This window comes from Indicator indicator, chromosome 2, assembly GCF_027791375.1.
Source record: "Indicator indicator isolate 239-I01 chromosome 2, UM_Iind_1.1, whole genome shotgun sequence".
In the NCBI taxonomy this organism is placed as follows: Eukaryota; Metazoa; Chordata; class Aves; order Piciformes; family Indicatoridae; genus Indicator; species Indicator indicator.
In genome coordinates this window covers 64,924,376-64,938,922 of record NC_072011.1, presented here as the reverse complement: position 1 = coordinate 64,938,922, position 14,547 = coordinate 64,924,376, and the positions used below count along the sequence as shown (strand labels likewise).

Below are 14,547 nucleotides of genomic sequence, written 5' to 3'. Positions count from 1 at the left end.
GGGCCATCCTTACCCCAGCTGAGTTTCCAGCTCTGGCTGGTCACACAGCTGTGGGGACAGCATTACCAGCACGGCAGAGAGCACACTAAGGCTGAGTGGTAAAGAGCAGTGCAGCCTCCAGCTCAATACAGACACCTAGGTCTGTATTTTGGGGCTGAAAATTCCACCCCCCCCAGCTGCCCCCAGTTGCAGCCCTGCGTGCAGGAGTGCTGCTGGGATTAAACAGCTCAGCACATAACAGATGTCTCAGCTAGTTAAGACCTAGGAATTTGGCACTCCAAATATGCTGAGGTGTGGGGGGGTTTGTCATGCTGCCCTTAAAACACACTGACTGACTGAGCACCTTCATCAACTCTGCTGTCAGGCACAGCCTGGTGGGTGAAACACGTCTCAGAAACCCTCCTGAAAGGCTCCAAACCTCTGCCTCCTGCTTCCCAGGAGAGTCTCTGGCATCTAGGCAAGAGGTTACCCTGGTGAGCTGCAGGCTGTGAGGAGGAGAGATTTTTTTCACCCTCACTGTCATCATCTTGTTTCCCCTCAGCACAGATCAAGATTAATGAAAGGCAGAGCATGAGAGGGGTTTCCTATGGACCAGGGCTCTCACCTGTAAAGAGAGAAGCTGAGATTTCACTTTCTGTTCCTTAGATAACTTCTGCAGTTTGTGTGAGGTCATCAGTTAATAAAACACAGAAGCAGGCTCAGAGGTAAGGGACCACAGCTTACAGAAATACCCTGATGTGTTAATTGTCAGCTGTCAGCAAGAATTTCAAGTGTTTAAAACCAGGCTGGATGAGGCCTTGAGCATCTTAGGTGTCCCTGCCTGTATCAGGGGGGTTGGCATTAGATGATCTTTAAGGTCCCTTCCAACTGAAACCATTCTCTGATCCTCTGATTTTCAGTTTTTAGCTTCTTAAGCCACATTTTCACCATGACTTCCCCCTAATGCTTTTTGTTCCCATATGCAAAGGGAAAATTTAATCTGAATGGATATGCTGTTCCTCCTTTATTTGTGTGTGTGTGTGTGCCATCACATCTAGAAATTAGCTCTTCTCCACTGCCGTTTCTAAAATCATGGGCATCAGATTTCAGCTGGGCAATGAAGATGTAAATTACTGTAAATTGCTTCTCTTTTCATGTTGATCTTCCTAAAAACAAACAACTAAAAAAAACCCCAAAAAACAACCAACAACCCAGAAAGGATCTGTGAAATCAGCAGCTGTTCAGTTGAGCCCTGCACTGAAAATCTCTGGTCATGATATGTGGATGGTTTGTGCAGAAGCTGAGAGGGAAGACTCCTTTAAAGTAGACATTTAGGGACCTTGTGTTCTAATGCAAATGATTTTGCACGTGCATTATAGACACAGAAAGTGGTAACTGCATGAGGAAGGTCAATTGGTTTTGCAAATCAATCTCTGAGTTCTCTGCTTGTTATCACCTCCTGGAGAAGAAGGGGCTTGGTGTTTTACCTAAACAGGAGGAAAAACTTCTTCACTTCGAGGGTGGCAGAGCACTGGAGCAGGGTGCTCAGAGAGGCTGTGGAGGCATTCAAAAGCCACCTGGGATGAGTTCCTTTGTGATTTACTCTGGGTGATCCTGCTCTAGTAGGGGTTGGACTCAATGATTTGAATGATCACAGGGCTGTATCTGCTCAGCTTGGAGAAGAGAAGGCTCCAGGGAGACCTTAGAGCAGCCTTCGCTGCAGTACCTGAAGGGTGCTACAAGAAAGCTGGGGAGGGACTTTTTACAAGGGCTTGGAGTGAAGAGAGGGAATAGATTGAAGCTTGAGGAGGGGAGATTTAGACTGAAGATTAGGAAGAAATTCTTTCCAGTGAGGGTGGTGAGACACTGGAACAGGTTGCCCAGGGAGCTTGTAGATGTTGATGTTCAAAGCCAGGTTGGATGAGGCCTTGAGCAACCTGGGCTGGTGGAAGGTGTCCCTGCCCATGGCAGGGGGTTGGAACTGGATGGTCTTTAAGGTCTCTTCCAAGCCAAACCATTCTATGAATCTATGATCTTCAGAGGTCCCTTCCTACCCCTACCACTCTGTGAATCAATTTGTTAAGTGGTTACATCACACCTGTGTGCTTACAGTGCACATCAGGGTGTCTGCTGCAGCCCAGTTTAACGTGCCAAGCACTGCTGCAGTCAGATGAAACCTCATTTCTCTACACCTCAGCAGGATGCTCCTTTTACAGCCTTGTCAATGAGCTCTCATCTCTGAGACACAGCTTTAAAATATGCCAGGCAACATTAATGATGCAAATCTGATTTGGGTGGCTGTAGCCAGGTGGGGGTTGGTCTCTTCTCCCAGGCAACCAGTGACAGAAGGAGAGGAGGACACAATCTCAAGCTGCACCAGGGGAGGATTAGGCTGGATGTTAGGAAGAAATTCTTCCCAGAAAGAGAGTTTGGCCGTTGGAATGTGCTGCCCAGGGAGGTGGTGGAGTCACCATCCCTGGAAGTGTTTAAAATAAGCCTGGATGAGGCACTTAGTGCCATGGTCTAGTTGATTAGATGGTGTTGGGTGAGAGGTTGGACTTGATGATCTCCAAGGTCTTCTCCAACCTGGTTAATTCTGTGATTCTGTAATTACTAAGAACCAATCCTAAAAGCAGTAGAATTCGATAGCTCTGCAGTGACTGATGGAGAATATTCCTTTTGAATAGCTTTTGAACTTCTTTTGCTAATAAGCAAAGCAGTAAATCTCTTCTTAAAGAGAATTCTTGTTGCAAATCACTCATGTCTAAATCTCTGGTGTTCTTTTTTTTGTTTGTTTCTTTCCAGGGAAGACGAGGCAAACCAGGTCTCCCAGGAAAACCAGGGCCCCCGGGACCTCCTGTGAGTAACTGACAAAGGGAATGGGAGATTTTCACTCTGTGCTGGAATAGAGTTGGTTGGGTACTGACCTGTTGGAGACCAGTGAAGGGGATAAGGACTTGGGGGTCCTAGTGGATGGCAGGTTGACCATGAGCCAGCAATGTGCTCTTGTGGCCAAGGTGGCCAATGGCATCCTGAGGTGGATTAGAAGGGTTGTGGTGAGTAGGTAGAGAGAGGTTCTCCTCCCCCTCCATTCTGCCCTGGTCAGACTGCATCTGGAATATTGTGTCCAGTTCTGGGCCCCTCAGCTCAAGAAGGACCTCAGGGAACTGCTTGAGAGAGTCCAGCACAGCACCACAAAAATGATGAAGAGAGTGGAACATCTTCCTTATGAGGAGAGCCTGAGGGAGCTGAGGGCTCTGTAGCATAGAGAGGAGCCTGAGAGGAGATCTCATTGCTGTTGATAAAGCTGTGCAGGGTGAGTGCCCAGAGGCTGGAGCCAGGCTCTGCTGGGTGATGCCCAATGCCAGCACAAGGGGCAGTGGTGGAAGCTGAGGCATAGGAAGTTCCATGGAAACAGGAGGAAGAATTTTTTCATGTGAGGGTGACAGAGCCCTGGAACAGGCTGCCCAGGGGAGTTGTGGAGTCTCCTTCTCTGGAGATATTCAAACCCCACCTGGATGTGTTCCTGTTTGACCTGCTCTAGGTGATCCTGCTCTGGCAGGGGGGTTGGACTGGATGAGCTTTTGAGGTCCCTTCCAACCCCTAATACTCTGTGATTCTGTATTTGTCATATTCCCTACCTATTATGTTGAAAAAACAAAGTTGCCATGCACAAATATAAAGTACTCATTAATTTGTGGGTTAAGGAAACTTCCACTGCTTTAGATTCTTAATATCCCACAAAGATGTGATAGTTCTTTTTCCTTCCTTTGGTAGAGGGAAGACTTGGCTGTATTTGATGTATTTGGTGATCCTGCTCTGGCAGGGGGTTGGACTGGATGAGCTTCTGAGGTCCCTTCACAGTGTCACAGTCTCACAGTGTATCAGAGGTTGGAAGGGACCTCAAGAGATCATCAGGTCCAACCCCCCTGCCAGAGCAGGATCACTTAGGGTAGTCTGCACAGGAATGCATCCAGGTGGGTTTGGGAAGTCTCCAAAGAAGGAGATTCCAAGCCCTAATACTCTGTGATCCTGGATTTGTAAAATTCCCTACCTATTGTGTTGAAAAACCAAGGTTGCCTGTGGGTTAAGGAAGCTTCCCCTGATTTCAATTCTTAATATCTAACAAAGATTCAATAATTCCTTTTTTTCCCTGCATGCTTGAAAAAGATAAAGGCCACTCCCTGCCGTGTCAGAACATTTGTCTCATATGCTTCCACCTCACTGTGAGGAAAAGGAGAAGAGAATAATGCACTGCCACACAGAATGCAGGGATTAAAATGAAATAGGTTTCCTCTACACACCTAAACATGAAAATGCATCCATTTAATACACTTCCCCCCACCCCTTCTCCTTGCAAAATGTGTTTAAAAGAGGAGCTAGTGATGGAGTTTATTTATGCTACAGAGAAGGGCCACAAGGATGATCAGAGGGCTGGAGCACCTCTGCTATTAGGACAGGCTGAGAGAGTTGGGGTGGTTCAGTCTGGAGAAGAGAAGGCTCCCAGGAGACCTTCTTGAGGCTTTCCAGTATCTGAAGGGGGCTGCAAGAAAGCTGGGGAGGGATTTTTTAGGGTGTGGGGTAGTGATAGGACTGGGGGGAATGGATCCCAGCTAGAGGAGGGGAGATTTAGATTAGACATTAGGAAGAACTTCCTCATGAGGGTGGTGAGACACTGGCACAGGTTGCCTGGGGAGGTGGTGGAAGCCTCATCCCTGGAGGTTTTTAAGGCCAGGCTGGACATGGCTCTGAGCAACCTGATGTAGTGTGAGGTGTCCCTGCCCATGGCAGGGGGGTTGGAACTGGATGATCCTTGAGGTCCCTTCCAACCCTGATAATTCTGTGATTCTGTTCTCCCCTGAACAAAGTGATGCAGAATCTTTCTTAACAGAAATGCCAAAAATCATAGAATCATACAATCACCCAGGTTGGAAGGGACTTCCAAAGGTCATCCAGTCCAACCCACTGCAGTCAGCAGGGACATCCTCCACTAGATCAGATTCCCCAGAGCCTTGTCAAGCCTCACCTTGAATATCTCCAGGGATGAGGCCTCAACCACCTTTCTGGGCAACCTGTTGCAGTGTTCCACTGCCCTCATTGTAAAGAACTTTTTCTTCACATCCAATCTAAATCTGCTCTGCTCTCATTTCCAACCATTGCTCCTTGTCCTGTCCCTGCAGGCTTTTGCAAACAGTCCCTCTGCAGCCTTCTTGTAGCTCCCTTCAGGTACTGGAAGGCTGCTGTTAGGTGTCCCTGAAGCCTTCTCTTCTCCAGGCTGAAATGACCTTTAAATGCAAACATACAAACAAACAAAAGCCTCAATAAAACAAACAAATTAAAAAACCCACATAAACCCCCAAAATAAACCAAAAAATAAACACAGGCAAACAAGCAAGCAGCCAAACAAAAAAAAAAAAACACCAAATAAAATAGACAAAATGAAACAAAATACAGCAAAACAAAATGAAACAAAATGCACCAAACCAAAATGAAACAAAATACAGCAAACCAAAATGAAATAAAATGCACCATACTAAAACGAAACAAAATACACCAAACTAAAATGAAACAAAATGCACCAAACCAAAATGAAGCAAAATGCACCAAAATAAAATGAAACAAAATATACCAAACTAAAATGAAACAAAATACACCAGAGCAAAATGAAACAAAATGCACCAAAATAAAGTGAAACAAGATACACCAAACCAAAATGAATCAAAATACACCAAACCAAAATGAAACAAAGTATACCAAACCAAAATGAAACAAAATACACCAGACCAAAATGAAACTAAATACACCAAACCAAAATGCACCAAACTAAAATGAAACAAAATAGACCAAACCAAAATGAAACAAAGTACACCAAAACAAAACCAAACAAAACCCAAATAGATAATAAACCAGCCAGAGAAAAAAAAAAAAAAAAAAAAAAAAAAAAAAGAGCCCACAGCAAAATAAAGCCAAAAACCAAGCAAGCAAACCCAAGAAGCAAACCAAAGCAGAGGTCAAATCTTTGGCTTCATCTCCTCAGCAGTTTGTGGGCCAGTGAAACACTGCTTCTCCATCACAGATTTCTGCCATCCCAGGTTTGCTGGCAGGTCAGGCTTGTGAAGTTGTAGCATCCTTGAGAGACATCCCAGAAATGCTGAGTGGAAGCTGAAGTGCAGTATTGAGACAAATCTCAGATTTCCTCACAGCAAATGGAAAGCTCGACTTTGTCAGCCTGGCAGCATCTGTGCAAAGAGCTCTGCATGGGTCCTGTAGTTCTCCACACCAGAAAAGCATTCCTCAGGCAGTCATGGCCTAAATACTGGTGAAAAGGGTTTGGTATAACTATCTTGATGTAGTCCATCCTTTGGATAGAGCTGCACCAGCACCTTGTGTTCCTCTGCCAGGGCTGTGAATCTAACACACAGGAGCAGCAGACTCTGAAAGCAGCAGTGCCTGCTAATGCGTGCTGGCAGTGTCCCCATGTTTAAAGTGCTTCAGCTTGTGCATACCAAAAGGACTTTAACATCATTCCTCTTCTCCTTTCCCAAGCTCAGACTATATTAAATGTGATTCCACTTACTCCTTCTCTACTAAGTGGTGGCAGCTTCCTCATGCACATGGATTTATCATGGCAGCGAAGCTGGGGAAGGGTCTGGAGAACAGGGCTGGGGAGGAGCAGCTGAGGGCGTTTAAGTCTGGAGAAAAGGGGGCTGAGAAGAGACCTTCTGGCTCCCTACAACTCTCTGAGCCAGGTGGTGTTGGTCTCTTCTCCCTAGAAAGAAATGATAGGATGAGAGGAAATGGCCTTAAGTTGTGCCAGAGAACGTTTAAATTGGATATTAGAAAAAAATATCTTGACTGAAAGGGTTCTCAAACACTGGACCAGGGAGGTGGTTGAATCCCCATCCCTGGAGTTGTTTAAAAGATGATGTGGTGCTCAGGGCCATGGTTTAACACCAGCCTTGGCAGAGTTACAGAATGGCTGGACTCAATGATCACAGTCTCACAGTATATCAGAGGCTGGAAGGGACCTCCAGAGATCATCATGTCCAACCCCCCTGCCAGAGCAGGATCACTTAGGGTAGTCCACACAGGAATGCATCCAGGTGGGGTTGGAAAGGCTCCAGAGAAGAAAACTCCACAACCTCCCTGGGGAGCCTGTTCCAGGGCTCTGTCACCCTCACTGGAAAGTTTCTCCTCATGTGGAGGTGAAATCTTCTATGTTCAAGTTTGTCTCCATTGTTCCTTGGCTTATCACTGTGAACCACCCAAAAGAGCCTGGCCCCCTCCTCCTGACACCCACCCCTCAGCTATTGATAGACATTGATCAGATCCTCTCTCAGCCTTCTCTTCTCCACACTAAACAGCCCCAGGGCTCTCAGTCTCTCTTCACAGGGAGATGCTGAAGTCCCCTAAGCATCCTCCTGGCTCACTATTGGACTCTCTCCAGCAGGTCTCTGTCTCTCTTGAACTGGGGAGCCCCAAACTGGACACAGGATTGCAGCTGTGGTCTCAGCAGGGCAGAGCAGAGAGGGAGAAGAACTTCCCTAGCCCTGCTGGACACCTTTCTTGATCCATCCCAGGATGCCATTGGCTCTTTTGGCCACCAGAGCACATTGTTGTTCCATACAGAACTTGCTGTCCACCAGCACTCCAAGGTCTTTCTCCACGGAGCTGCTTTCCTGCAGGGCAGCCTCTAACCTGTCCTGGTGCCTGTTGTTATTCCTCCCCAGATGTAGGACCCTGCACTTGTCCTTACTAAACTCCATGAGGTTTACCTGCAGCCAGCTCTCAGCCTGTCCAGGTCATGTTGGATGCAGCACAGCCAGAGGGGTGTCAGCCAAGCTCCCCAGTTTGGTATCATCAGGAACTTGCTGAGGGGACTCTTAATGCCCCCAGCCAGGCTGTTGATAAAGATACTGAACAAAACTTAAGTATGATCTTCAAGGTTGTTTTCCAACCACAACAATTCCATCATTCCATGACTTTTTGGCCTTTACTTTGTCCTTTTCCAAGTGCAACGAGGTGGTTGCTTAACAAAATGCTTAACAGATTGACTCAAAGTGCAAAATCTGAACTCTACAGCAAGGTTTGTGTTTGGTGCTGTTTTGGAAGAGTATGAAATTCCCATTTGAGGGAAAAGGAGATTGGGTCCTTACTTGTCAGGAGTGCTCAATACATCCTTGCAGGTTTGAAGCTAACACATTTCCCTAATTTAGCAGTAATGACAGAAAAAAACCACCACCATTCTGAGAAAGCAAGTTCTGCCTCCTTGAGGAAGAAGTTAGTGAACAGGATACAATCCTCAGGAGATTTGGTATAAAGGAGGGCCCTAAAAAAAAACTGTGTGCAGGGAGGGATTATAAAGCCACATCCTTGACAGTCAAAAGGGCTGGAAAATGGACACTAGCAAGTGGTGTGAGTTTTGATTAATTAAAATAATAACTTTTTATCTACTTATTACATGGTTTTTTTCTAGCCCATGATACCTCATCTCTTTGGGCTTTTTACATATTCTGATTTCTGGGGGATTCTTTGGTTGGTTTTTGTTTTTTTTCAACAAAATTGATGTTGGTAGTGAGTTTCTAGTCCCTCATCTGCATATCTTTGGTTAAAAACCTGCACTGAAATGTAGAATGACTGCTGCTGGTGAGGAAACCTTGAATATTGCATCCAGTTCCCCAGCACAAGAAGGACACAGAACTGTGGGAGTGAGTCCAGAGGAGGACCACAAGGATGATCCAAGGGCTGGAGCAGCTCTGCTATGAAGATAGGTGAGGGAGCTGGGGGTGTGCAGCATGGAGAGGAGAAGGCTCCAGGGGGACCTTAGAGCTGCCTTCCAGTAGCTGAAGGGACCCTACAGGAAGGCTGCAGAGGGACTTTTTGTGAGGGTGTCTGGAGACAGGACAAAGGGGGAATGGTTTGAAGCTGAGGCAGAGCAGGGTTAGACTGGAGCTGAGGAAAAAGTTCTTCAGTATGAGAGTGGTGAGGCTCTGGCACAGGCTGCCCAGGGAGGTTGTGGATGCCTCCTGCCTGGGGGTGTTCAAGGCCAGGCTGGATGAGGTCTTGAGCAGCTGAGTCTAGTTGAGGGTTGTCCCTGCCCATGGCAGGGTGGTTGGAGGTCCTTTCCAACCTTAAGCCATTCTATGAAGCCACTCAGTTAAAGTGATGCTCTTTATGCAACTTCTTTCTTTTCTGTCATTTTCCCCTTATTTATTCTTTGTGGGGGTTTTTTCCCCTTTGGAGGAAAATCCTGTACTCACAAAAGAGAAGAAGTTAATGAGGATTTTTACTGATGGGTTGTAAAAAATATTGCTGAAAGCCTACCCAGATAATGATCAAGTCACCATCCCTGAAGGTGTAGAAGATATCTATGGCCATGGCACTTTGGGACATGGTTTAATGGCCATGGTGGTGTTAGGCTGAAGGTTGGACTCAATGATCTTGGACTTGAGACCTTTAATGTCTCTTCCAAACAAAACATTCCTGTGGGCAGACGAGTTCACCACCTTGTCCAATGCTACTGGTGGAATTTAAGCAGCTTGGCTACCCGAGATCAGGGAACTCAAGGAACCTAGAGTAATTCCATGGAGCTGCCTGGATTCCAACTGAGCTGGAATAATCACAGAATTACAGAATTGTCAGGGCTGGAAGGGACCTCAAGGATCATCCAGTTCCAACACCTCACACTAGATCAAGGTTGCTCAGAGACACATCCAGCCTGACCTTAAAAACCTCAAGGGATGAGGCTTCCACCACCTCCCTGGGCAACCTGTTCCCATTAATTCTGGAGAATTCTAAGAATAATAAATAGCAAAATGTAATGCACACTGACATTCATAGCTCGATGACCTTAGGATTTTTTTTCCCAGCAGTAGCAATTCTATGATTCTGTGCTTTTTTTTTTTTTTTTTAATTACATGAGATAGAGCTGAAAAGTGTTCTGTTCGTCCCTCCTGGTTCAGAATTCATGGTTTGCATCCTGGCTGTCTGCTGCTTTTGAGCAGTGTTCTGTTGTCTGAACGCTGGAGAGCTGCGACGTGTGCTCCCTCTTGCCTCACTCCAGTGAGCAGCAATTTCTGCTGCAAAGGAGGAAGGTTGAGTGGAACGGCAGCTCCCTCTAGTGCTTGTTCAGCCCATCAGAGGAGCCTACAGAGCAGATTAAAGCTCCTGGTCAAGGTAATATTCATTTTATCCTCAGAAACGTTCTGAAAATGATGGTTGGGAATCAAAACTTCAGGTGCCCTTCAAATGTGAGCAAGAAAATGCACGAAATCCATTTTCTCCTAAAGCCTTCTGAGAGAGATGATGTCTCTTCCCCATGGAAGGCTCTTCACTGCCATGGAAATGCTCATTGTAGGAAACAAAAACAAATGCCAGGATAATAGGATGCTGCATTGTGATCAGGCTGCAGAAATAAACTGTAGCTTTCTTTCAGCTTTCTTCTGTCATAGCTGCTAACAAAAGTATCTCCAGGACTTAGCAATGCAGAAGGGGTTGCCACCAGAGCAGGTTTTGTTTTGCCTGTGTATAGAATCATAGAATCATAGAATCATAGAATGGTTAGGGTTGGAAGGAACCTCAAGGATCATCCAGTTCCAAACCCCTGCCATGGACAGGGACACCTCACACAAGATCAGGTTGCTCAGAGCCACATCCAGCCTGGGCCTTTAAAAAAACCTCCAGCAATGAGGTTTCCACCACCTCCCTGGGCAACCTTTTCCAGTGTCTCACCACCCTCGTGGGGAACAACTTCTTCCTAACATCCAATCTGAATCTATCCATTTCTACTTTTTTTTTTTTTTTCATTTTTCTAATGCAAGGCTTCCCAGTTCCCACACTACTTGAAATGAGATATTATAGGAGTCTGAATTTAGGATCTATATAGAATCATAGAATCGCCCTGGTTGGAAGGGACCTCCAAAGGGCATACAATCCAACCCTCCTGCAGTCAGCAGGGACATCCTCAGCTAGATCAGGTTGCTCAGAGCCCTGTCAAGCCTCATCTTGAATATCTACAAGGATGGGACCTCAACTATATCTCTGGACAACCTGTTCCAGTCTTCAGCCACTCTCATGGTACAGAACTTGTTCCTCACATCTAATCTAAATCTGCTCTTCTCTCATTTCAAACCATCACCCCTTGCCCTGTCCCTGCAGGCCTTTGCAAACAGTCTCTCTCCATCCTTCTTGTAGCCCCTTTTAGGTCCTGGCAGGCTGCTCTAAGGTCTCCCCAGGTCCTTCTCTTCTCCAGGCTGAACACCCTCAGCTCCTGCCCTCATAGGGCATCCTGTCCTCATAGCAGAGCTGCTCCAACCCCCTGATCATTTTCATTGCCCTCCCCTGGATCTGCTTCATCAGCTCCATCTGCTTGCTGTGTTGAGGGCTCCAGGGCTGGATGCAACACTCCAGGTGAGGTCTCAACAGAGTAAAGTGGCAGAATCCCCATCTCTGGCCACGCTGCTTTTGATGCAGCCCAGGATGCCATTGCCTGTAGAGGTCTTTTCATTTGGTTTTCTCTTTGTCCTTCTCAGAAAATAGCTACATGATATCTGACACTGTTCTGGTCAGCTGTAGGAGGCTTAAGAGTTGAAGGTTTTGTTCCTGTTGGGGGTTTTGTGTTAGTTTTGCAAGAGCCAGCAGCTGGATGTTTCTATTTACATAGGAAGGTAAGAGGATAAAAAAAAGGGGGGGGAGTTTTACTGTTTTGTTTTTTTTTTTTTCCTATTAAGAATTAACTTCATGTTTTCTGTCCCAGTTTTCTCTGTCTCTGCTGGAACTGTTATGACTGGAGGAATTCCATTTCTCTCTAGTTTCCATTTTAGTGAGATATCAGAATGTTCTTAAAACAAAAGGAGTGCCAAGCTAGATTTCCACCAGTACAACCATGTTCTGCAGGGCAAGCCCAAACATGACTTCTGCTCAGTGTCGCTGTTTGTGCACTGGTTTGTAGAGGTAGGAAATATAGGAGCTACCTGATTTGGCCAGTTCCATCTTGTCCCAGGAGCTGTCTGTGGCAGAAGCAAGAAAGAAACTGCAATCACAATCACTCTTAAATCTACTGGTTCCTACCAACACATCCAAAGTTCTTTTTTGCATTCAGAACTGCTATAGCCCTTGGAGGTCATCATTCAGTTCATCACTTTCCTTTGCAAGGGGAGCTTCATATCCAGTTTTGGACACTGCAGTACAAGAGACATGGAGGTGCTGGAGCCAGTGCAGAGGAGGGCAAGGAAGCTGCAGAAGGGCCTAGAGAATAAATCTTGTGAGGAGTGACTGAAGGAGCTGGGGATGGTTGGTGTGAAGAAGAGGAGACTCAGGAGAGACCTCATGGCTCTCTACAACTACCTGAAAGGAGGTTGTGGAGAGGTTGGTGCTGGTCTCTTCTCACAGGTGATTAGTGATAGAGCAAGAGGGAATGGCCTCAAGCTGCACCAGGGCGGGTTTAGACTGGACAGTAAGAAGAGTTTTTTCCCATTAGGAGTTGTCAGGGATTGGAATGTGCTGCCCAGGGAGGTGGCTGAGTCCCCAAGCCTGGATGTGTTTAAAGGTGGTTTGGATGTGGTGCTTGGGGCTATGGTTTAGGGGTGAGCCTTGCAGAGTAGGGTTCTTGATTGGACTTGATCCCAATGGTCTTTTCCAACCTGAATGATTCTATGGTTCCATGATTAGTTATCTTCACAACTGTTCTTGCTTTCTGCTACTCCTTGAAGTCTTGGACTCACATAGGGTTTCATTTTTGTTTGGGGTGCATGTGAGGCAGTGGAGAAGTTCACAGACTCCTTGAATTTCTTCATTTCATTCCATACCCTTTTAGTCTCTTGTTATTGAGTTATGAATGGCAGGGCCACCAAACTAGTTATCTAAAAGAGCCAGCAGCTTTGCCTTGGAAAGCTCATTTCCCCTGCCTCAGGACATGCTGCCATTCCTCTACCAATATTGTGAAAGTGGATGAATGTTATCACTTAATTGCACTAAACAGAAAATTAAAGCAAAGATAAGTGAAAATTGTCAGCAGCATTTCTGGCTTCCCTGGACTTTGAGCTGCCTTTTTTTTTCTTGTTTAGAAGGATATTGGAAATGCTTCCAGGGTAGGCTGGACAGGAGTGACTGGCAAGGGCTGGTCCTATTCTTGTTTTCTATGCATTTAAATGTTTAAAATCCTTATCAGAAAGTAATTTATGTAATGTATTCTGCAGTGGGAGATGTCATGCCTCCATCATTCTTCCCATTTGCTCTGGGGACAGTTACACAATATTGCACCTCTGCACTGATGAGCTTCACAGGGTTTTTTTTCCATTACAGTCACCAGGAAAACAGTATTTTATTTTAATGGGCAGACACAGATCTGAAAGAGATGGATGAAGTGATTAGACTTGAGTCACTGGCTGGGCTGTGTTCCCTGAAAGGCCCTCTGGTTGAGGTGCACCCAGTGCAATTTGCTTGTTGCACATGGTGCTGGGTAGGGCTCTTCCAGCATTCTCATCTTTACACAAATGTAAGCAAACTACCAAAGCTAAAGGAGAAAAAGATCACAGGCTCACAGGATGTTAGGGGTTGGAAGGGATCTCCAGAGATCATCAAGTCCAACCCCACTGCCAGAGCAGGACCATAGAATCCAGCACAGGTCACACAGGAGCACATCCAGACAGGGCTTGAAAGCCTCCAGAGAGGGAGACTCCACAACCTCTCTGGGCAGCCTGTTCCAGGGCTCTGTGACCCTCACAGTGAAGAAGTTCCTCCTCATGTTGAGGTGGAACCTCCTGTGCTGTAGTTTCCATCCATTGCCCCATGGCCTATCCCAGGGCACAAGTGAGCAGAGGCTGTCCCTGTCCCTTCCTTCCTGACCCCCAGCCCTCAGCTATTTATAGACATTGATCAGATCCCTCTCAGTCTTCTCCTTTCCAGATTAACCACCCCCAGGGCTCTCAGCCTCTCCTCATCAGGCAGTGAGAACTTGTTATCCACCAGGACTCCCAGGTCCTTCTCCACAGGGCTGCTCTCCAGCAGATCACCTCCTAACCTTCTTCTCCTTCAGGAGAACTCTGCCCTTATCCTTGCTGCACCTCTTTAGGTTCCAAAATGTTATCAGCCTCAGTAATTCCCACAGTTGGGAGCTCTTTCCTTTTCAAGCAGCTGTGTTTTTACTTGTGCCTTCTCCAGGGGGGATAAGTGTTCAGATGGAAATTCCTATGTTCCACTTTGTGTCCTTTACCCTTTGCCCTGTCACTGGGAGTCCCTTGGGGGCCTGGTCCCATCCTCCTGACACCCATCCTTCAAGTATTGATAGGTTCATAAAATGGTTTAGTTTGGAAGGGACCTTAAAAATCATTCCGTTCCAACTCCCTGCTATGGACAGGGACACCTCACACTAGATCAGGTTGCTCACAGCCACATCCAGCCTGGCCTTCAAATCCTCTAGGGATGAGGCTTCCACCACCTCCCTGGGCAACCTGTGCCAGTGTCTCACCACCCTCACTGTGAAGAATTTCTTCCTGATCTCCAATCTCTTCTAGCTTCAATCCATTGTCCCTCATCCTACCACTCCAAGCCCTTGTAAAAAGTCCCTCC

The 14,547-nt window shown here is 46.4% G+C and overlaps 1 protein-coding gene across 1 annotated transcript in view; it reads left to right on the top strand.

The window, feature by feature from the left end:
- The window catches only part of COL19A1 (collagen type XIX alpha 1 chain), a 204,041-nt gene that overhangs the window by 131,729 nt on the left and 57,765 nt on the right, over nucleotides 1-14,547 (top strand). Inside the window, exon 15 of the mRNA XM_054394527.1 lies at nucleotides 2,785-2,838. Within this exon, the coding sequence (XP_054250502.1) occupies nucleotides 2,785-2,838 (54 nt within the window). The remainder of the gene's footprint in view (nucleotides 1-2,784; nucleotides 2,839-14,547) is intronic.